The sequence below is a fragment of the Mobula hypostoma genome, chromosome 10, assembly GCF_963921235.1.
Source record: "Mobula hypostoma chromosome 10, sMobHyp1.1, whole genome shotgun sequence".
Lineage (NCBI taxonomy): Eukaryota > Metazoa > Chordata > Chondrichthyes > Myliobatiformes > Myliobatidae > Mobula > Mobula hypostoma.
Genome location: NC_086106.1, coordinates 29,254,677 through 29,279,036, shown reverse-complemented (window position 1 = coordinate 29,279,036; position 24,360 = coordinate 29,254,677). Strand labels below are relative to the sequence as shown.

General features: G+C 45.8%; 1 protein-coding gene across 2 annotated transcripts; it reads right to left on the bottom strand.

Moving 5' to 3' along the window:
• Positions 1-1,357: 1,357 nt before the first annotated feature.
• On the bottom strand, positions 1,358-24,321 carry LOC134352765 (zinc finger protein 239-like). 2 transcript variants are annotated; one of them, XM_063060198.1, is made up of 4 exons: positions 24,142-24,321; positions 17,286-17,394; positions 9,850-10,044; positions 1,358-4,026 (listed from the first exon to the last, which is right to left on the bottom strand). In XM_063060198.1, exons 2-4 carry the CDS (start codon positions 17,357-17,359, stop codon positions 3,105-3,107), a joined length of 1,191 nt encoding a protein of 396 aa, XP_062916268.1. In that variant the 5' UTR covers positions 17,360-17,394; positions 24,142-24,321; the 3' UTR covers positions 1,358-3,104. The 2 variants fall into 2 exon arrangements, with proteins under 2 accessions (XP_062916268.1, XP_062916269.1); XM_063060199.1 differs by lacking the exon at positions 17,286-17,394 and having other exon boundaries at positions 1,359-4,026.
• Between the last annotated feature and the right edge of the window lie 39 nt (positions 24,322-24,360).

The window sequence follows — 24,360 nt, the reverse complement described above, 5'->3', positions numbered from 1 at the left end:
TGAGTTGAGTTAGGCATTTAATTACGACATTAATTACTCCAACACAACATTGTGCACCAAAGGACCTGTTCCTGTTCCAGTCTCATCAAGGATGCCTGACACTCTGGCCATTCCCTCTCTGCTATCTCCCCGGACAAGTTACAGGAGTTGGAAATCCGAAGCACCAGACTCCTGAACCGGTCAGCTCTCTCTCATCCCCTTCCCGGAGGGGGTCCCACGCTCTCGGTTGTTCCGCTATTGTCTCTGGATCATTTCTGTTTGCACTTGGTCAGGTGGCACTGCTGAACTTTCCACCAACCTGTTGTTTTCCGCTCCTCACTGTGTTTATATAACCATGGACACCCTTCACTCTGTCACCTACTCCAGGTGCAAAAGTCTTAAGCAGACAGATATTGCCAGGGTACCTAAGACTTTTGCACATTACTGTAGTAATTTTATGTATTGCATTGTACTGCTGCCACATAAAACTTTGACATATGTGAGTGATGATAAACCTGATTCTGATATGGGTTTCAATTGTGGACTGAGAACGGGAAGGGGGCAGGGAGAGGGGAATCATGGAAAAGTGAGAAGGATGGGAGTGGGGAGCACCAGAGAGACATTCTGTGATGATCAATAAACCAATTACTTGGAATCGTATGAGCCTGCCTGGTGTTTCAGGCGTGCGTGTGCCTGCACCCAGAGCATTCCCCACCCCAGCACTCCTTCTCTGGAACCAGTTCCCCACCCCTTCTGCGATGCTCCACCATTGCCATTCCAAACATAGTTCACTTGTGGCAGATTTACAAACTCGCTCTCCGCTCCATGGTGACAAGTACACTAAATATGCTGACAGTACACACTTCAATTTATTTCCCCAGTATGTTTTTATAATAGGGTGTCTTTATGGTGTCTTTCCCCCATACACTGTGGAAGATACCATTTCTTTAGTAATAGGGCCAGTTAAACATGTATATATTGTTTGTATACTGAATTCTGTATACAATGCTTCTGTATATTTTTAATATGATTGTAACTACATTGTGGAGTGCATTATATTCTCAATCATGAGTAGTCTTGTTAATTTTGTGGGTAATTAAAGATGTTATGGCCTGGTGCCGAATAAAATGAGGTGGATTGCTTTCAGCAGTGAGAGACAATGAGTTCACACTGAAAATAGCATGTAGTTGTAATGGTGCTTTCTGTTAGATATATTTTTGTAAATATTGGCAGTTTTCATTTTGCTAATTTTTGTAAGTTTGCTTTTTTTTAATGCACCAAACAAACATTCTTGCACAAAAGAGCCATTCTTTTCTTTGGTTGTTACCCACGTATGTAACAGAGACCTGCCAGATATTGAAAATATTGAAAAGTCTGGAGAGACTGGTCATGGACAGGATGTTTTCAGTCGTGGGAGAGTCTAGGAGCAGAGAGCACCGCCTCAGAAAACAAGGATGCCCCTTCAGAACAGATGAGGAGGACTTTAGCCACAGAGTGGCGAATCTGTGGAATCGTTGCCACAGGTGGCCGAGGAGGTCAAGTCATCTGGGTACATTTATACAGAGGTTGATATGTCCTTTATTGGTAAAGACATTTAAGATTCCAAGACAACACAAATCAGAAATAATTCCAGGACATAACTATCAGGATCATTGATGGGCCAAATAGTCATTTTCAACCTGCGTTTGTATTATAAACTTCCAACTGTGTCCATCAGCAAACGCACCAGGAGACCCTGATCCCCATGGCAGCCTCTTACGGTTGTTCCTTTCGTCATGTCCATCCCTCCCCAACTATCCCTGCAATTTAAACAAGCTACTATATTTCTCTTCCCAGTTCAGATGGTGTTTCCAACTGAAACTTTAATAGCTTCTGTCCAGTAGTAATCTTCAATAAAAGCCATAAAATATATCAATATTCTGGAGAGCTACAACACCAGCCATTAAATAGACAAAGCACGTTTTCAAGACATTTAATCATTGTTACCAAGAAGGTAAAAAGTCTATCCCAGTTTCTTCTTTCTTTCTCTTAGGTTGTCGATCAAAATCCGATGACGACGTCCACTCCTTTAACGGTGAGATCTTTGATGACTATACAGTCCTATCCTGGACCCACAAGCTCTATTGCAGGTGGGACATGTATATGTGGTAGTGGTGGCAACCATGGCTGCATTTCTCCTGGCTCTCTTCTGCTGTCTTTTGGTTGTTCTTTCCATCTCCAGAATATGAACCCTGTCCCTACACCGCTGTCGCCAAGTGGTACGGTCAGCAGCAACATCCTCCAGGTCCTTGGGTCTGATCTTGCACTTCCTTAAAGCATTCTTCATCTGATCCTTATAGCGCTTCTTCGGCCTTCCAGCTGAGCGTCAACCATGATGTAGCTGGCCGTATAACACTCTGCGGGGCAGCTGACATGGGGGCATCTTTATTATGTGCCCCAGCCACTGCAGCTGACGCTGGGTGATCATGGCCTCAATACTCCTGCAGTTGGTCTTTACAAGTATTTCAGTGCGAGGCACCTGCTCACGCCAGGTAATTCCCAGAATGCGCTGGAGGCAGCTTATGTGGAAGCACTCCAAGGACTTGATATGACGGCTGTAGTTTACCCAAGCTTCACAGCTATAAAGGAGGGTGGTGACACAGAACGTTTGGGATGAAGGCTCCTGTTTTGAAAGACTCTACGCCAAAGGCAGCAGATGCCTGTTTACTGCGGCTCTGGATGTTGTCAATGCCGCTATCCTCAGAGAGAATGCTCCCCAGATGTTTGAAAGATGGCACTACTGACAGCTTTTCATCACCAACAGTGAAGGCAGATAGAGTGGGTGGGACACTGGTATTCCATTGGCAAACCACTTCTGTCTTGGTGGTATTGACAGTCAGCCCCATCCTGCTGTACGCTCCCACCGAAACAGCAGGGACAGTCCCAGTTACACTGGCTGTAAACATCAGCAGAGTCAATTCAGACTGGGACAATGATCTGTATCCAGCCCTGGATATAATTATCAGGAGCAACAGGGGAATCCAGCTCCTGCAGTGACCTGTGGACACATTGGTGATTCCACAGAGCAGCGGACTGAGTGGATCCTACCCGCACTTGGTGTGGGTAAATGGTTCCTTGGTGTGTCCTTATGAAGTCTGACCCATAGAATCCTTTCCCCTATCTACAGGGGAGGACCTGTCCTTGCAGTGAACTTGCTGGTGTGTCACTAGCTTGTTAGATTCAGTGAATCCCTCTCCACACACGGAGCAGGCAAACGGCTTCTCCACAGAGTGAACTCGCTTGTGTTTCCTCAAGTTGGTGGAATGAGAGAATCCTTTCCCACACACAGAGCAGACAAATGGCCTCTCCCCCGTGTGGACACGTTTGTGATTCTTCAGATTTGATGTTTGGCTGAACCCCTTCCCACACACAGAGCAGACAAATGGCTTCTCCCCAGTGTGAACATGCTGATGTCTTCTCAGACTGGAGGAATGAGTGAATCCTTTCCCACAGACAGAACAGGTAAACGGCCTCTCAGCGATGTGAATGCGCTTATGGTTCCACAGGTTGGAGGAGTGTGAGAAATCTTTCCCACACAGAGTGCAGATAAATGGCCGCTCCCTGGTGTGGACTCGCTTGTGGTACCTCAAGCTGGTTGCCTGAGAGAATCCTTTTCCACATGTCGAGCAGATATATGGCCTCTCCCCAGTGTGAACACGTTGATGCTTCCTCAAACTGGATGAATCCGAGAATCCTTTCCCACACACAGTGCAGGTAAATGGCCTCTGACCGGTGTGAACGCGGCGATGCTTACCCAGGTGGGATGAATGCGGGAATCCCTTCCCACACACGGGGCAGATGAATGGCCTCTCCCCGGTGTGACTGCGGTAATGAATTTCCAGAAGGCATGGGTAATCAAATCCCTTCCCACATTCCCCACATTCCCACCGTTTCTCTCTGGTTTGACTATCCTGGCCTCTCAACTGTCCGGATGCCTGGCTGAAGTCTCGTCCACATTCAGAATCTTGACCTGTTGTTTGGTTTGAAATTCCGTTCATTGCAGAGACCCTGTGAAATGTATTTAGAACAGAAAGAGAGAGAGAGAGAGAGAGAGAAAGATAAAGATGATTGTGAAATTTGGAAAATTGAGTATCAGTGGAACATGATGAAGTCCAACTGGTTCACTTTCCCCAGGTAAATTAAGTGACCTGTGTCCGTGACTACTGACCAGTGACTCTAACTACGACCATAATGGAGAGCTTTAAGCCATCAGTAATGGCCCACATCATCACCAGCCTCCCAGTCAATCTATACCTCATGCAGGAAAGATAGGGCTATGGAGGACACCATCTCTCATTGTGGAGGTCGAGGTGAGACCCAATGGAGCTCAATAAGGTTATGTAAGTCATAGATAGAGTCGACAGCCTGTCCCAAGGTCAAAATGTCTGAGAGTGGAGGACAGGAATTTAAAGTGCAAGTTCAAAGCAGAGATGTGGAGCAGATTATTTTCAGACTGGTGGGTGCCTGGAATTCACTGCTGGGGTGATGGAGGAAACAAATACGACAGAGGTGTGTATGAGGCCCTTATAAAGGCTCATGAATATGCTGAGAATGGAGGGATAGGGACAATTGGTGGGCAGAAGGGATGAGTTGAGTTAGGCATTTAATTACTACATTAATTACTCCAACACAACATTGTGCACCAAAGGGCCTGTTCCTGTTCCAGTCTCATCAAGGATGCCTGTCACTCTGGCCATTCCCTCTCTGCTATCTCCCAGGACAAGATCCAGGAGTTTGAAATCCCGGACCACCAGGCTCAGGAACAGCGTCTTCCCCACTGCTGTCAGACTCCTGAACCAGTCAGCTCTCTCACATCCCCTTCCCAGAGGGGGTCCCACGTTCTCGGTTGTTCCGTTATTGTCTCTGGATCATTTCTGTTTGCACTTGGTCAGGTGGCACTGCTGAACTTTCCACCAACCTGTTGTTTTCCGCTCCTCACTGTGTTTATATAACCACGGACACCCTTCACTCTGTCACCTACATGCAAGGAATTTCATTGCACCCTGGTGTATATGGCAGCAAACTCATCTGAACCCAATGTCCTTCGGGGAAGGGAGCTTGTCTCCTGGTCAGGCCCACACTGCACTCTGCCTCTCCCGGAAGATGTGGAGGTGTCTGGGTGGGGACGGAGCTGATAAAGCTGAAGGTTTCATCTTTGGTGATCTCAGCCTACAGCACAGCTATTATTTCTCTGTCTCCCTGTTTCTCCCTCTGTACTTCTCCACATACAAATTTCCCAGCCAATATTTATGGCCACCCCTTCCAGCTGCCACTTCCTTCATCAACTGTGATCATTTCCTTGTTCCACCCTCTTTGCATATCACCCCCACCCCTCAAAACCTCCCCACACCATCTACCCAACCAAATTTGGCCCCTCCCCATTCCCATTCCTAGGAACTCACTCAGAAACCCCTCATTGCCACTTCAAATCTCCATTTCACTGTGGCTGGTGCTTGACTCATCCTGATGTTTCTGTAGTAACCGAACAGCCAATGTTATACCTTTTCCAATATCTCTGACCACTAAATCAACACAGAAAGCTGCAGGACCTCAGCAAGTCAGGCAGCATCCAGTTGACTTTTCGGATCTGGACAGAAAGAGCGGAGATAACCATTACAAGAGGGTCTGAAGGTGGGAGAGAGGAAGGGGTAGAGTAAGAATTGTTGGTATTTCCTGGGCAGATGGGGGGGCGGGGGGAGAGAAGAGGAGAATGGGAATCATGCATGAAACTGGGAAGTGATATTCTGACAAATTGAGAGATCTCAGACATGCTGGAGTGGAAACAAAGCCTCATCATGAGAACAGATACAGGGAAGACCATTAAACACAGGAGCTGAATGAGGCCAGCCAGCTCTCTGAGTCCACTCCACCATTCCACCATGCTGACTTATATCCCACCCATCTTCGTTCTCCTGTCTTCTCCCCATAACATTTGACACCTTTACTAATCACAGATCTACCAACTTCACTTTACATATACAGTGGCATGCAAAAGTTTGGGCACCCTGGTCAAAATTTCTGTTACTCTGAATAGCTAAGCGAGTAAAAGATTAACTGATTTCTAAAAGGCATAAAGTTAAAGATGACACATTTCTTTAATATTTTAAGCAAGAAAACTTTTTTTATTTCCATCTTTTACAGTTTCAAAATAACAAAAAAGGAAAAGGGCCCCAAGCAGAAGTTTGGGCACCCTGCATGGCAATATTTAGTAACACCCCCTTTGGCAAGTACCACAGTTTGTAAACGCTTTCTGTAGCCAGCTAAGAGTCTTTCAATTCTTGTTTGGAGGATTTTCGCCCATTCTTCCTTGCCAAAAGCTTCTAGTTCTGTGAGATTCTTGGGCCGTCTTGCATGCACTGCACTGAGGTCTATCCACAGATTCATCACACCATCTGTTCTATTCAACTACTGCACAGAGTCTTGTCATCTTCAGAAGTTTTCCGATGACTCTGCCATAGTTGGATGCATCAGCAAGGGAGATGAGGCTGAGTACAGGGCTACGGTAGGAAACTTTGTCACATGGTGTGAGCAGAATTATCTGCAGTTTAATGTGAAAAAGACTAAGGAGCTGGTGGTAGACCTGAGGAGAGCTAAGGTACCGGTGACCCCTGTTTCCATCCAGGGGGTCAGTGTGGACATGGTGGAGGATTACAAATACCTGGGGATACGAATTGACAATAAACTGGACTGGTCAAAGAACACTGAGGCTGTCTACAAGAAGGGTCAGAGCCGTCTCTATTTCCTGAGGAAACTGAGGTCCTTTACCATCTGTCGGACGATGCTGAGGATGTTCAACGATGCTGAGGATGTTCTACGAGTCTATGGTGGCCAGTGCGATCATGTTTGCTGTTGTGTGCTGGGGCAGCAGGCTGAGGGTAGCAGACACCAACAGAATCAACAAACTCATTCTTAAGGCCAGTCATGTTGTGGGGATGGAACTGGACTCTCTGACGGTGGTGTCTGAAAAGAGGATGCTGTCTAAGTTGCATGCCATCTTGGACAATGTCTCCCATCCACTACATAATGTACTGGTTGGGCACAGGAGTACATTCAACCAGAGACTCATTCCACTGAGATGCAGCACAGAGCATCATAGGAAGTCATTCCTGCCTGTGGCCATCAAACTTTACAACTCCTCCCTTGGAGGGTCAGACACCCTGAGCCAATAGGCTGGTCCTGGACTTATTTTCTGGCGTAATTTACATATTACTATTAATTATTTATGGTGCAACTGTAACAAAAACCAATTTCCCCCGGGATCAATAAAGTATAACTATGACTATGATGATTCAAACGGTTCAAAGGAACATCTAAACAAGCCTGATGTATTTTGGAAACAAGTCCTGTGAACTGCTGAAGTTAATATAGAACTTTTTGGCCACAATGAGCAAAGGTATGTTTGGAGAAAAAAGGGTGCAGAATTTCATGAAAAGAACCCCTCTCCAACTGTTAAGCACATAAACTCGATCACGCTTTGGGCTTGTGTTGCAGCCAGTGGCACGGGGAACATTTACTGGTAGAGGGAAGAATGAATTCAATTAAATACCAGCAAATTCTGGAAGCAAACATCACACTGTCTGTAAAAAAGCCGAAGATGAAAAGAGGATGGCTTCTGCGACAGGATAACGAACCTAAGCACACCTCAAAATCCACAATGGACTACCTCAAGAGGCGCAAGCTGAAGGTTTTGCCATGGCCCTCACAGTCCCCTGACCTAAACATCATCGAAAATCTGTGGATAGACCTCAAAAGAGCAATGCATGCAAGACGGCCCAAGAATCTCACAGAACTAGAAGCCTTTTGCAAGGAAGAATGGGCAAAAATCCCCCAAACAAGAATTGAAAGACTCTTAGCTGGCTACCAAAAGCATTTACAAGCTGTGATACTTGCCAAAGGGGGTGTTACTAAGTACTGCCATGCAGGGTGCCCAAACTTCTGCTTGGGGCCCTTTTCTTCTTTGTTATTTTGAAACTGTAAAAGATGGAAATAAAAAAGTTTTCTTGCTTAAAATATTAAAGAAATGTGTCATCTTTAACTTTATGCCTTTTGGAAATCAGTTCATTTTTTACTCGCTTAGCTATTCACAGTAACAGAAATTTTGACCAGGGATACCCAAACTTTTGCGTGCCACTGTACCTCATGACTTGGCCCCCACAGCAGTGTGTGGTAATGAATTCCACAGATTCACCATCCCCTGGTTAAAGAAGTCCCTCCTCATCTCTATTGTAAACAGATGCCCTTCTATTTTGAGGCTGAGCCCTCTGGTCCTAGACGCTCCCACAATGGAAACATCCTATCCATGTACACTCTCTAGGGCTTTTGACATTAAAGAGATTTCAATAATATCACCGCCCCCCACCCCCCACAACCACCACCACCCTTCTAACCTCTGGAGAGGTATTGGGAAAGGGAATTGCATCCTCACACAAGGCTGGATGGGAAGAGATGTAGTCAATGACTTTGCAGAAGTTCAGAGAAGATCTGTCTCCCAAGATGAAGGTAAAGAGATAAGGAAAGATGAGAGCGATGTCAGAGATGGACCAGGTGAATCTAGCGTAGGGTGGAAGTTGATGGTGAAGTTGACAAGCACGGTGCTGGTGTAGAGGGCAGCACCAACACAATTCCCAATGTAGCAGAGAAAGTTCTGGAGCACTGGTGCCCGGGCATGGAACATGGATCGCTCCACATAGACAGTGAAAAATCAGGCATACCTGGGGCCAGTGACAGTGCTCGTGGCTACACCTTTGGTCCTGAGAAAGAGAGAGGGGCCAAAAAGCAAGGTTGTTGAGCATAGGCACCAGTTCTGCCAGATGGAGGGGGGCAATCATCGGGTCTGTTACCCAGAATAAAAATGGGGAGAGCCAATGTCTTCTTCAGATGATGGGATAAAAGTGCACCAGGGACAAGACATTCATGGTGAAAAGAATCGAGGTCAGGGAACTGAACGTTGCTGAAGTGGTGACATGGACATGGGTCAGAAAGTACTAAACCAGTGGAACAAAATGGAGCTGAAATACAAGGTTACAGTTTCAGCGGGGAAGGAGTCAGCAGAAACGATGGCCAACTGGGGAGATTAGGTCTATGATTCAGGAGTAGAGGGTAGAAATGGGCAGGGCGGGGGCTGGAGGACAATGAGGATGAAGACTGCAGAGTGGAGATCTCCAGAGGGGATCAGGTCAGTGATGGTATGGGAGACTGGGGTCTAATTCAGTGGCAAGTAAGAAGAGGTGTCAGAGAGCTGACCTCTGGCCTCAGACAAGTTTGCCAGACTGCAACAGCAGAGTGAATGGAGTGCAGTGGAACCCATGAACTCCAATCTCTCAGTAACTGTCCCTCCTCGTTTAATGCAATTAGGTTCTGGGATTTGTGCCAATTCACCATCAAATCAATCATCTACCATCAGGCAGGAGGTACAGAATCTTGAAGTCCCTCGCGACCAGGATCAAGAACAGCTACTTCCCTTTCACCATTGGGTTCTTGAACCAACCAGCACAACCCTAATCACCCGTCTGGTAACACAGACCACTTTGCATTAAAATTCACTTTTCTTCTATTTGTGACTTTTCTGGTAGAAATTTGCTACAATTCATGTTTAATTTCTGTTTTCCTTGTGAATGTTACCTATATGATCCCAGGTACCTGTGATGCTGCTGTACGTTTGTCATTACACCTGTACAGACATGTGCTTGTCCACAGGGCAATAAACTCCACCGGCTTGGAATCTGAAACGGTTAATGTTGACCCATGGTGACATTTTGTTTTGAGCCACCAAGACCTGACACATTCCAATGTCTAAACCGTGTAAACAGAGCCCAGCATGTCTTTCATTACCTGTGTTTCCCGGGTGGAAGTCGTAATCTCTGCAGTACGACCTGCGGCCTCAGCACCCCTGACAACTTTGGATCAGACACCGTGTCCCACGAGCTCCCCCAGTCGCCCATTCTCTCTACTCCTGTGGCATCTGTTTCCCTCTCATGGCATCTGTTGGCTGGGACACTGGCTCCATTCTTTTCCTCGGTGGTAGACCTTGAGAACAAGAGTTTACCCCATTAGAAGTTTCTATAAACAATACAGGATTTTCAGTGTCCAACTACAGCGGGGACATTGACTCTGCCTGCTCACACCAGGTAAACCCCGTGACCCTGTCTTCATCTGTTGCACCCACCCCTGTTAACTCCTGAGCATTGCAAAGGTCTTTACTGGACACAGATCAGTGCGGACACAAACTGTTAGTGAGCTTGTCTTTTATAATCTTCTCTCCTGGAACTTTATTCCACATCTCTCACACTCCCTGCAGCCTTACCGTTTGAAAGACAGGTTCAGCTCGGGCTCTGAATATCCTCTGTACCTGTTCTGAGTCAAGATCAAGATGGTACTGGTGATCATTGGTGGCGTTCTGTGGGCTGCAGAAATTTGTTCCAAAATCCTCTTAAATATCCTTCTTGTGAATTACTTTTACTGCAATCTGCAGCACATAACTTCCCTCCAAGCTACAGACTTTTCTTCATATCTCACAGTCGACTGAAGAACTCAGACCAGACAGGGCTGGCACCTTTAAAAGGTTCACTGCCATGGCTGAACGCAGGACAGGAGAGGGGTGGCGAGTCTCCAAGCCAGCTGAAACGCCGAGGGATGAGGCCTCCTCTACCCAGCATCTTATTGGCAAACGTACAGTCACTAAAGAACAAAACTGGAGACCAGAAGGCAAGCCTACTGTATCGGAGACAACCGAGAGAATGCACAACTGCATGCTTTATTGAAACGTGGCTTTCTCTGGGCTCCTCAGATTCAGCAGTCAAACCAGAAGGATTCTCGATTTATAGAATGGACCAAACTACTGATTCGGGAAAGACAAAAGGATGAGATGTGTGTTTTATGATAAACTCTTGTTAGTGCTCTGACGTGGCTGTTTTGTTGAACTTGTGTTCCCCCAACTCCAAACATCTAATGGTGAAATGCCAGCCGTTCAATTTACCAAGGGAGTTCTCTGTGATCCTGACCACAGATTACATACGATGGACTATGATCACACGTTAGCAGTACTGTATGCTGCTGTCTGCAAACAAGAAACAGCCCATCCTGATAGCTGTGGTAGGATTTAAATGCTGTCACCTCTTGAATTTAAATGTAACGACATTGGAGACAGCTGTGCTTCACTTGTAGACAATCTCAATGCCTTGATGCTCACTTTGACTGTAAAAACATGGAGGAACCATCACAAACTCACACATCCCCCAATGATACCATGATTTCAGTCTCTGAAGCTGCCTTCAGGATGGTGAACCCAAGGTAAGCAACTCAACCAGACGGGGTACCCGGCCACTTGTGCTGATCAACTGGCTGGTGGGTTCACTGAGATCTTTACCCTCTCACTTCAAGCAGCCTTTAATTATACTGGTGCCCAAGAAGAGCGAGGTGGCCTGCCTCAACGACTACCGCTCAGCTGCAGTGATGAAGTATTTGTGAGGTTGGTGATGAAACATATCAGCTTTTGCCAGAGTGCAGACTTGGATCCGCTCCGATTTGTCTACCAGGGCAGCAGAAGCCACCTCGGTGGCTCTTCACTCAATCCTGGATCATCTGGACAGCAAAGGGGGATACATCGGGACGCTCTTCATCAACTACAGCTCTGCATTCAATACCATCATCCTCTCAAACTAATCAATAAGCTCAAAGGCCTTGGCCTGAGTACCTCCTTGTGCAATTGGATCCTGGATTTCCTCACTTACAGACCCCAATCAGTTCAGATTGGCATCAACATCTCCTCCACAATCTCAATCAGTACAGGTGCATCACAGGGCTGTGTTCTTAGTCTCAGCTCTACTCACTTTACACTTATGACTGTGAGACTAAGCACAGCTCCAATGCCATATTCAAGTTTGCTGACAACACCACTGTTGTGGGCCGAACCAAAGGTGGTGATGAATCAACATACAGGAGGGAGACTGGAAATCTGGCCAACTAGTGTCATAACAACAACCTCTCACTGAATGTCGGCAAGACTAAGGGACTGATTATAGACTTCATGAGAGTGAAGGCAAAGGTCCTTGAGCCAGTCCTCATCGGAGGATCAGAGGTTGAGAGGGTTACCAACTTTAAATTTCCAGCTATTACTATTTCAGAGTTCGTGCCCTTGGCCCAGCAATTGCAAAGAAAGCATGCAGCACCTCTACTTCCTTAAGCGTATGCGAAGAATTGGCATGACACCTAAAACTCTGACAAACTTCTATAGACGTGTATGGCTGGCTGTATCACAGCCTGACATGGAAACACCAATGCCCTTGAACAGGAAATCCTACAAAAGTAGTGGATATGGCCCAGTCCCTCACGGGTAAAGCCCTCCCAACCGTGAGCACATCTACATGAAATGCTGTCATAGAAAAGCAGCATCCATCATCAGGGACCCTCACCACCCAGGCCATGCTCTTCTCTCACTGCTGCCATCAGGTAGAAGGTACAAGAGCCTCAGGACTTTCATCACCACATTCGAGAATCGTTACGACCCTTCAACCATCAGCCTCTTCAACAAAGAGGATAACTTCACTTATCCCATCATTGAAATGTTCCGACAACCAACGAACTCACTTCCAAGGACTCTTCATCTAATGTTCTCGTTATCTATTGCTATTTATTTATATTTACGTTTGCACAGTCTTTTTGTCTTTTGTGCTCTGGTTGAATGCCTGAGTTGGGCGGCCTTTCCTTGATCCTGTTATAGTTACTACTCTCTAAATTTGTTAAGTATGCCCGCCAGAAACTGAATCTTGGAGCTGTATTTGGTAGACATCAACGTACTTTGACAATAAAATCTACTTTGAACTTTGTCTTAGTCTGCAAAAGGAAAACTTTAAAAACTTTTAAGTACTTTCCATGGTGAGCAGGTCCAGAAGCTCCTGGGCCTCTGAAAGCTCCTATCAACACGACGTGAGCCTTGACGCAACATCATAAACTGAGCAGCTCCTGAACCTGTCAAGTTCTTGAGGAGAATGAGGCAGGAACACAACAGCATTTGTTCACTCCCCGGGCGGAGGGACACTGCGGAACACAGGACCAGATAGGAGTGGGACATCAGGTTGTGACTTTAATCAACACACTTGGCACCAAGCAGCAGTCTGCTGATGGGAGGGAACTGATGCAGTCTCTAGTAACACCACGGGCAGTCACACTGGGGCATACTAATCAAAATAGGACATACATGATAAATGGTAGGGCACTGAAGAATGCAGTCGAACAGAGGGATCTAGGAATAATGGTGCATAGTTCCCTGAAGGTGGAATCTCATGTGGATAGGATGGTGAAGAAAGCTCTTGGTATGCTGGCCTTTATAAATCAGAGCATTGAGTATAGGAGTTGGAATGTAATGTTGAAATTGTACAAGGCATTGGTGAGGCCAAATTTGGAGTATTGTGTACAGTTTTGGTCACCGAATTATAGGAAAGATGTCAACAAAATAGAGAATGGAGAAGATTTACTAGAATGTTACCTGGGTTTCATCACCTAAGTTACAGAGAAAGGTTGAACAAGTTGGGTCTTTATTCTTTGGAACATAGAAGGTTGAGGGGAGACTTGATAGAGGTATTTAAAATTATGAGGGGGATAGATAGAGTTGATGTGGATAGGCTTTTTCCATTGAGAGTGGGGGAGATTCAAACAAGAGGACATGAGTTGAGAGTTAAAGGGCAAAAGTTTAGGGGTAACATGAGGGGGAACTTCTTTACTCAGAGAGTGGTAGCTGTGTGGAATGAGCTTCCAGCAGAAGTGGTTGAAGCAGGTTCGATGTTGTCGTTTAAAGTTAAATTAGATAGATATATGGACAGGAAAGGGATGGAGGGTTATGGGCTGAGTGCAGGTCGGTGGGACTAGGTGAGAGTAAGAGTTTGGCACGGACTAGAAGGGCCGAGATGGCCTGTTTCCGTGCTGTAATTGTTATATGGTTATACGTTATATGGTTATACCCAGACCTGCTTTTACCGTGAGACAGCTGATGGTGAAACCCACATCGCTTTAGACAGAAAGACAGGTTCCTAGAGTGTAGAGGATTCTGGGTAGGTTGGCGACCATTGGGTCTATTCAAACCAGAACATCTTCCTAGTCCGCCAATTGCATTGGGAAAGGCAGGCAGACTGATTGGGATGTGTGAACTGTACAAATACAGCCAGGAAATACAATCCAGGTCCAACAACTGGATGTCAGGTGCCAAAAGAGAAAATATCAGCAGATCCAGAATCTAAACATTTACCAGGACAGTGAACTGAAGCCCAAACTTCCAGAGGAAACAGTTTTCATCTGTCTGCTCCAGTAAATCCCATGTTATAGTGAATTTGCCTCAAGGCCCTTCTGTAAATATCATGTTAAGTATTGTAGCCAGGTCTAACTGGACCAGAACCCTATTTAAAATCCTTTCTTCCACCCCCATCCCATTGAATTAATGTATCCCTCTGACCTCTCGTTCCAAATTCATCATTGGCTATTCAACATCGAACATTGGGATGTCCTCAGGGTGGGAACCTTTCCAAACATGATCAACAAACTCTGTCCACAGGGGCTTGGGGCTATCATTTCAGCAACTGCAACAGCCGAAGTTCTGAACAATCATCTTGATACTGTTGGAGGGATCTTTCTGTGCAGATGCTGCCTGATACAACCTGATACTGTCTGATCATGACAGACATTAGACAGAGGCAGCAGACAGTGTACTTAAGTCAAAACCAGTGAAATGTAAAATTAATGTGATGTTATGGGATCCGGAGGGCATGAGTTATCAGGAGAAGCTGGATGACCTGTAGCTTCTTTCCCTGGGATATAGGCTGAGGGGTGACAATTGACCATCGATTCTGATCCATCATTTGATCACCTCTCTTCCAAAGGGATGCTCTTGGATTCTGAGTCTGTGGTCTCTCATCCTCGACTCCCCCAATACAGAAAACATCCCATCCACGTCCATTCTATATAGGCCTTTCAATATCTGATAAGTTTCAATGAGATTCCCCGTCATTCTTCTGAACTCCAGCAAGTACCAGCTCAAAGCAATCTGAGCAATTTTGATTTAGGAAAGTATGTGCTGGCATTAAAGAACCAAAGGAGACCATTCCTGCATTATCATGCATTTTGGTCAGAGGAAGATGAAGACTATTTGTAAATGGAAAGAGCATTTAGATTTTGGAGGTGCAAAGGAACTTGGGAGTTCTAGTGCAAAAGTCCATATCCTTGTTTCTATATTTTTTTGCACCACTCTCCAGCAAGATTCCTCTCTCTCCTCTGAACTTGACCCCTCCGGTGTCTGTCCCTGGGAAAACGCTCTCTGAAACAACCCACCACAGCATTTTCAATTTCCCAACCATCCTTCGAGCCCAGGATCTGCTGATTTACAATTTATCTGGTATCTTTCATCAATAAGATGGAAAGTGTACAGAGAAAGTTTACAAAGAAGTTGCTGGGTTCTGAGGACCCGAGCTATAAGGAAATTTAATAGGTCAGGACTTTTATTCCCTGGATTGTCAGAAAATGAGGGGAGATTGGATAGAGGTATACAAAATTATGAGAGATACAGATGGGGTAAATGTAAGCAGGCACTTTCCACTGAGGTTAGTTGAGACAAAGCTAGGGGTCATGGGGTTAAAGGTGAAAGGTGAAATTCTTAAGGGGAACATGAGAGGAACAACTTCGCTCAGAGGGATTTCGAGAGTGTGGAACGAGCTACCAACGGAAGTGGTGGATGCCAGTTTGATTGCAACATTTAAGAAAAAATTTGGATAAGTACAACTTTGGAATTCGAATGGCCAAATGGCATGCATCTACTCTGTAGCTCTCTGACATCATGGAACTATTAAATGCACCAAACTGACCCTTTCCGCTAGTTTATCTGACCAGTTTCAGGTTTTATGCCAGTTCGCCCTCAAGTCCGAAGCTACCGATGTTGACTCTGGTTGCCGTTTTATTCTGAGCCGCCATCACCCGAACACACTCTGGTGTCTGAGCCGCGGAGAGCAGAGCGCAGCGGGTGTCATCACCTGTGGGTCCCGAGTGGAAGTTGAAATTTCCGCACCCACAGTGCCCTCGATAACTTTGGATCCATCTCTGTGTTCCGAGAGATTCTCCAATCGCCTGATTCCTTGACTAGTCTTCGTTCGGTTCTCTATCGGAGTCCGAAACCCGTGTTCCCGCACACTTTCCTACCTGACACGTTAGTTTTGTTTCGTCCGCTGGCGGCAGATCTCCAGCAGGAGCTCACCCGATCAACAGTTCGATATCTAATCCAGTGTAAACTCTCCAGGTACATGGGTGACCCCGGCTAGTCAGGTAAGGGAAACTCCGTGACCCTGACACTACCTGTTCCCTCGGCCCCGTTAGCTCATCAGCCATGAAGCGACCACGGGAACACATTGTCCCTGGCCATCAGCATCCCAAAGTGGGAATACAGATCCATACATTCACAGGTGGTTAGCGAGCTGGTCTGAAACTGGGCTCTCTGTGGTTTATCAGGTTGTCACAGAGATTCCACAAACGGTTTCTGGGAACTTTCTGCTCCTGCCCTTGTACAAGCAACTGTCCCTCATACACTTCACTCCCCACAGAACCTTCTTGTAAAGTTTAATAAGGACTGGCAGACCAACACAAGGTGTGTTATCGACACCTACCAAGTTGGAGTGTGGAGCAAAGATACAGGAAGTGTACCCACTCAATTCCTCATCCCAAAAAAAACCCTCAAATATCAAAACATCTAATCAAGCTTTTCAGAAAGTCAAATCACTTACATACACTATGATGTCAGTGATATCCTAACAAATATTCCATGTTATTCCATGTCCCAAAGATTTCAATTTAGCAATGAGATGTTTCCTCTTCACCTCAGGGGAATTGCATTCAAACAATATATGCTGCATTGCTTCTTGACAACTCCATTACAAATGCCTGTCATATTAATTCCAAATAAGTAACTATTCAACCTAGTTTGTTAAATGGGTAAGACCCCAAGGGAAAAATCCGGAGCTGGAGTCCCTAAGGCAGTCCTACATTGAATTCAATGCTGACTGGTTAAATCCAGTGAGGCTGCTAGTACCAAACTGTATCGGTCTCTGCCATTCCTTTGGATTCATCAGATGCACGGAGAGGGGCAGCAGCTTGCTCTCCATGTTGTACTGCCCCGGCCTGTGTATGTAGACAGGTAGGACAGAACATCTGTGTTCGACCCTGACAGGCCGAGGCCTCGTCATCATCATCATCAAGTATAACTTCCTCCCTCCTGTTATACCCAGTTGTGTTCTCACCGTCCTCTGAACTTTGTATAAACGCCATCCTTTCTTTTCCTGATCCCAACTTTGCTGTCACAGTGATCTGTCATGTGTGACACCAAGTAGAGCTACCGGACGGATGATGCTAATGAGAGAGATAACGGAAGACAATGGAGAAATATTCAAAATGCTAATAAGAGAGAAGAGAGAGATTAACGAGAAAGAAACATAATTCAGATATTGACAGACCGTTTGCTTTGAACCTGAACTGTTTGAAGTTTGATGGACAGGTGATACCCCAGCAGGGGGATAAAAACAGCAGGTTTGCTAAGGCACGACACGCCACGAGACCCTGGAAAGAGCAGTGTGCCCCCACAAGTTGGTGGAAGTTTGGAGGTCCGGTTCGCGGGAATTGGTCAGAGGCTCACAGGGTGTAAATGTACGATCGGTGGGAACCTGGGGTGTGTGTCCACCCTTGCCTGGGTGTCGGGTTCACCACGGAAGAATGATCGTATCCGGAACGGAGGGGTCACAGTCGATGACCACAGCAGGATGAGAAGACATCAAAAGGTCTGCCCGAAACCAACTGCATCTCTCACTCTCTCTCTCTCTCCCCAACGGTACAACAACAGCGATTACTTCGAACTGCACTAAACTGAACTGAACTCTGCTTCACTTAAGACTGATCATTTTACCCCTAGACTGCGATAGAGCTTGGTTGATTCCTATTACCCTATTTCTGTGTATATGTGTATACTATCATTGCTAACCTGTTACATTTATATTCTTGTGATTAGTGTACTGTATTACTTATTTCTTTAATAAAACTTTATTAGGTCCTAGTAATCACAGACTCCAACAAGCGTTCCATTTCTGCTGGTTTGGCAACCCAGTCACGGGGTACATAACAGATCAAATAGACTTTTAAAATTATTTCTTTCATCTTCCCCCTTATGCAAAAACACCACTATGTTTACATCCTTAATTTTGGCAAGAATTCCACTCCACACACTGACGACCTCCTTCTCCTCTATTCAACCCTTCTCCTCTTCACAGACACCTCGCTCTGGATCTTTGCATCTTGAATTGCCAACAAGACGTCAACCATCTTGACGTCAGCACTCCTCTCTCATCCTCGAACCTTACCTCCTCTGAGCACACTGCTCCCCACTCTCTCCACACCAGTGCCACCCTCACCTTCAAACACGCTGACAAAAGGGGTGTTGTGGTAGTGTGGCTTATTGACTTCTACCTTGCTAAGGCCGGGTGGCAACTCTCAGACACCTCCTCATACCTACCCCTCGAAGAGGACCCCTCTCCAGAATATCAGAAAATAGTCTCCTCTGCCATCACTGACCCCTTCCACTCTGGAGAACTCGGATCTACTGCCACCAAACTCCATTTCCTTAACCCTGCACTGCTTGCCTCTAACTCCTACCCAAGATCCACAAACCTGACCGTCTGGGTAGGCCTATTGTCTCTGCCTGCTGCTGCCCCACTGTACCCGTGTCCTCATACCTCAAATCCATTCTATGCCCCTTGGCTCAGTCCCCTGCCACCTAATCCACCCACTTCTCATGCTCTCAATTTCCTCCACAACTTTCAATTCCCTGAACTTGCCAACCTCATTTCACCATGGATGTTCAGTCCATGCACACATATATCCCCATCAAGAAGGCCTCAAAGCTCTCTGCTTCTTTCTTAATGAATGAACCAACCAATTCCCCTCCACCACCACCCTTCTCCATCTAGCAGAGCCTGCCTTCACCCTTTATTTTTCCTTCAGCCCTTCCCATTTTCTCCAGACTCAAAGGTAGCCAGGTGCACCCACATGGACCCCAGCTGTGCCTGCCTCTCTGCTGTCTACGTAGGACAGTCTGTTCAAAGTCTTCCCCAATAACACCGCCCAACTCTTCCTCCGCTACATTGACGACTGCATTGGTGCTGCTTTGTGCACCCGTGCTGAGCTCATCAATTTCATCAACTTTGCCTCTAACTTCCACCCCACCCTTATATTCACTCGGTCCATTTCTGACACCTCCCTCCCCTTTCTCGATCTGGAGACAAACTGTCAACCAACATCTTTTATAAACCTAACAATTCCCATGGATATCTTGATTATATCTCCTCCCACCCTATCTCCTGTACGAATGCTATACCCTTTACTCAGTTCCATTGCCTCCCATCATATCTGTTCCCACTATTTCCTTCCCTCCACTACTGATGCTGCCCTCAAATACATTTTCCGATCATCTGGGCTCATCCCATCTTTCCACAGCCTTAACAGTGATAAGAATTCCTCTGTCCTTGCTTACCACCACATGAATCTCTGCATCCCATACACCATCCTCCACGACTTCTGCCGTTTCCAAAGGGATGCTCCCAGTAAACATACAGTTGTGAACCCTTTGCAATGACCTGTTCTTTGTTTTGCAAAATGTGTGGTTGGATCTTCATCTAAAATGAATAATAGACAAACAGAACCGGCCTAAACTAATAACAAACAAGCAATTGTACGTCTTCTTGTCAATACTGAGTAAACTTTTTAAACAATCACAGTCTAGGTTCAAAAAGTATGTGAACCTTTGGGGTAACGCCTCATCCAAAACCTATTTGGAGTCAAGTGTTCCAATCAATGAGATGAGATTGGAGGTGTGGGTTATAGAGGTGCCCTGCCCTATAAGACACTCAAGATCAGGTTAAGAGTTGAGAGTTAAAGGGCAAAAGTTTAGGGGTAACATGAGGGGGAACTTCTTTACTCAGAGAGTGGTAGCTGCGTGGAACGAGCTTCCAGCAGAAGTGGTTGAGGTAGGTTCGATGTTGTCGTTTAAAGTTAAATTGGATAGATATATGGACAGGAAAGGAATGGAGGGTTGTGGGCTGAGTGCAGGTTGGTGGGACTAGGTGAGAGTAAGAGTTCGGCACAGACTAGAAGGGCCGAGATGGCCTGTTTCCGTACTGTAATTGTTATATGGTTATAGGTTACTGACAGATCTTCTTCTTCTCCAGAAAGATCTGTTTACATGCACCGTGCCTCAATTAAAACAACATTCAGAGGACTTTAGAAGAATTGTAGAGACGCATGAAGCTGGAAAAGGCTACAAAAGCATTTCTAAAGCCCTGAGTGTTCATCAGTCCACAGTAAGAGAAATAGTCTACAAATGGAGGAAAGTCAGTACTGTTGCTATTCTCCCCAGGAGTGGGTGTCCTACAAAGTTCACACCAAGAACACAACGTGCAATACCGAAGGAGGTGGAAAAAAAACGCAACGGTAACAGCAAAAGACCTGCAGAAATCTCTAGAACTTGCTAAAGTCTCTGTTCATGTGTCCACTATAAGAAAATACGAGAAAGATGTTCATGGAAGGACACCATGAAAGAAACCACTACTCTCCAAAAAAAACATTGCCGTAAATCTCAAGTTTGCAAATACCGCGGCACTTCTGGAATAATGTTCTGTGGACAGATGAGATAAAAGTTGAACTTTTTGACAGAACTGCACACTGCTATGTTTGGGGGGGAAAGGGCACTACACACCAGCACCAAAACCTCATCCCAACTGTGAAGCATCACGGTTTGGAGCTGCTTTGCTGCCTGAGGGCCTGGACAACCTGCAATCAAAGTGTGTATGGAACCAGAGGAGAGAGCAGAGGTACTTAATGAGTACTTTGCTTCAGTATTCACTACGGAAAAGCATATTGGCGATTGTAGGGATGACCTGCAGTGGACTGAAAAGCTTGAGAATGTAGATATTAAGGAAGAGGATGTGCTGGAGCTTTTGGAAAGCATCAAGTTGGATATGTCACCGGGACCGGACGAGATATACCCCAGGCTATTGTGGGAAGCGAGGGAGTAGATTACTGAGCCTCTGGCATTGATATTTGCATCATCAATGAGGACGGGAGAGGTTCCGGAGGATTGGAGGGTTGCGGATGTTGTTCCCTTATTCAAGAAAGGAAGTAGAGATATCCCAGGAAATTATAGGCCAGTGAGTCTTACTTCAGTGGTTGGTAAGTTGATGGAGAAGATCCTGAGAGGCAGGATTTATGAACATTTGGAGAGGCATAACATGATTAGGAATAGTCAGCATGGCTTTGTCAAAGGCAGGTTGTGCCTTATGAGCCTGATTGAATTTTTTGACGATGTGACTAAACAGATTGATGGAGGGAGAACAGTAGATGTAGCATATATGGATTTCAGCAAGGCATTTGATAAGGTACCCCATGCAAGGCTTATTGAGAAAGTAAGGAGGCATGGGATTCAAGGGGACATTGCTTTGTGGATTCAGAACTGGCTTTCCCACAGAAGACAAAGAGTGGTTGTAGACGGGTCATATTCTGCATGGGGGCCAGTGACCAGTGGTGTGCCTCAGGGATCTGTTCTGGGACCCCTACTCTTTGTGATTTTTAAAAATGACCTGGATGAGGAAGTGGAGGGTTGGGTTAGTAAATTTGCTGATGACACAAAGGTTGGGTGTGTTGTGTATAGTGTGGAGGGCTGTCAGAGGGTACAACGGGACATTGATAGGATGCAAAACTGGGCTGAGAAGTGGCAGATGGAGTTCAACCCAGATAAGGTGAGGTGGTTTATTTTGGTAGGTCAAATATGATGGCAGAATATAGCATTGATGGTAAGACTCTTGGCAATGTGGAGGATCAGAGGGATCTTGGGGTCCAAGTTCATAGGACACTCAAAGCTGCTACACAGGTTGACTCTGTGGTTAAGAAGGTATACAGTGCATTGGCCTTCATCAATCGTGGGATTGAGTTTAAGAGCCAAGAGGTAACGTTGCAGCTATATAGGACCCTGGTCAGATCCCACTTCGAGTACTGTGCTCAGTTCTGGTCGCCTCACTACAGGAAGGACATGGAAACCATAGAAAGGGTGCAGAGGAGATTTACAAGGATGTTGTCTGGATTGGGGAGCATGCTTTATGAGAATAGGTTGAGTGAACTCGGCCTTTTCTCTTGGAGCGATGGAGGATGAGAGGTGACTTGATAGAGGTGTACAAGATAATGTGGATAGTCAGAGGCTTTTCCCCAGGGCTGAATTGGCTAGTATGAGAGGCGGAAACGATAGGGTCTTTTAAGAGACTCCTGGATGGCGACATGGAGCTTAGAAGAATAGAGGGCTATGGGCAAAGGCTAGGTAGTTTTAAGGTAGGGACATGTTCAGCACAGCTTTGTGGGTCGAAGGGCCTGTATGTTTTCTATGTTTCTATGAATTCAAAATTGTATCAAGACATTTTACAGGAGAACGTCAGGGTAGTGATCTGTCACCAGAATTTTAATGGGAGTTGGATGATGCACAAGACAATAATCTGAAACACAAAACAACAGAATGGTATAAAAAGAAGAAAATTTGTGTTTTCGAATGGCCAAGTCAGAGTCCAAACCATAACCCAATTAAAAATGCTGTGGCATGACCAGAAGAGGGCTTTTCATGCAAAGTATCCCAGAAATATTGATGAACTGAAACAGTTTTGTATTAAGGAATAGTCTAAAATTCCTCTTCGCCATTGTGCACATCTAATCAGCAGCTACAGGAAACGCTTATTGGTGGTTATTTCTGCTAAAGTAGTTCTACCGGTTGTTAAATACAAGGGTTCACATACTTTTTCCAGACTGGACTGTGAATGATTAAACGATGTATTTAATAAAGACATGAAAAGTACAGTTGTTTGTGTGTTATTCGTTTAGGCAGATTGTGTTTGTCTACTTTTTTGACAGATGAAGATCTGACCACATTTTAACAGTAATTAATGCAGAAAACCAAGTCATTGCAAAGGGGTCATAAACTTTTACTTGCAACTGTATTTTTACCTCCCCCTCCTCCCCACTTCCCACAGTGATCGCACCCTCTGCAATTCCCTTGTCCATTTGTTCCTAGCGCTAATCCCCCTTGAGCCTAAGTGTTACACCTGCCCACTCATCTCGTCCCTCACCTTCACAGGGGGCCCCAAACAGTCCTTCCAGGTGAGGCAACACCACCCTGCGAATCCACTGAGCTCGCTTATTGTGACAATGCTCCCCAAGTGGCCATCGGTGAGACCCATAGTATACTGGAGGATCGCTTTGTCAAGCACCTCCGCTCCCTCCGCCAAAATCAGAACTTCCCGGAGGCCAAACATTCTAATTCCAATTCCCAAACCGACATATCGGTCCATGGCCTCCTACTGTGTCAGGATGCACTCACTCGCAGGGTGGAGGAACACCTTAAATTCTGTCTGCATAGCCTCCAACCTGATGGCATAAATATTGATTTTAACATCTGGTAAAAAAAAATTGCTCCCTTTTTCCTTTTCTTCTATCCCCCACTCTGGTTTTTTACCTCTTCTCTCCTGCCTATTACTTCTCTCTGGTTCCCGTCCTCCTGCCCCTATCCTCCAGCCCCTATCCTCCACTCTCCTCGCCTATCGGATTCACTTACCACCAGCCCTTTACCTTTCCTACCCACCTGGGTTCACCCATCACTTTCTCTCTATCCTCCTTCCCGCCCCACCCTTTTATCCTGTCGTCTTTCCCCTTCCTTTCCACTATTTATTCATTTCCATAGATGCTGCCTGTTTCTCCGGCATTTTGTCTGTGTTGCTATTTTTTTTTGTTCCACTCTGGAACCCAGTGCATTTTCATCCTCCTTGTTAGCTGGGGAGTGACCCGTTTAAGGAGCTTTGCAGCCCTTCCGCTGACCGCCGTTTGGTGCCACAACGCCGGTCGAACATGAATCCAGCAGTCGGTCCCTTTTGCTCTCTGGGTCACCACTAACTAGCTTGCGACCGATGACGCGAGAATAGCGGTGCAGTGAGGGCCTGTCTGTACACTGTAGGTAATGATTTGTAACTTGATTAACTGTTTATTATTTGTCTTGCCCTGTAAATGAGGTAATTAACTTACCGGTAGCGAGTGTCTTCTGCCCCGCTCACCGAACCTGATTTCACACAATTGGCGCTGCGAGCAGAATGGACAGGAGAGCGTGAAAGGGACAAGAGAAGGTCTTGGTGACAATAAGACCTGAAAGCAGCGAGGAAGCCGTAAAATAGAGACAGGCGCTGTTTAAATGCAAGTTTGTGAACAGATTAAATTGCTCAGAAGCCCAGAGCGCATGCGCCTGAC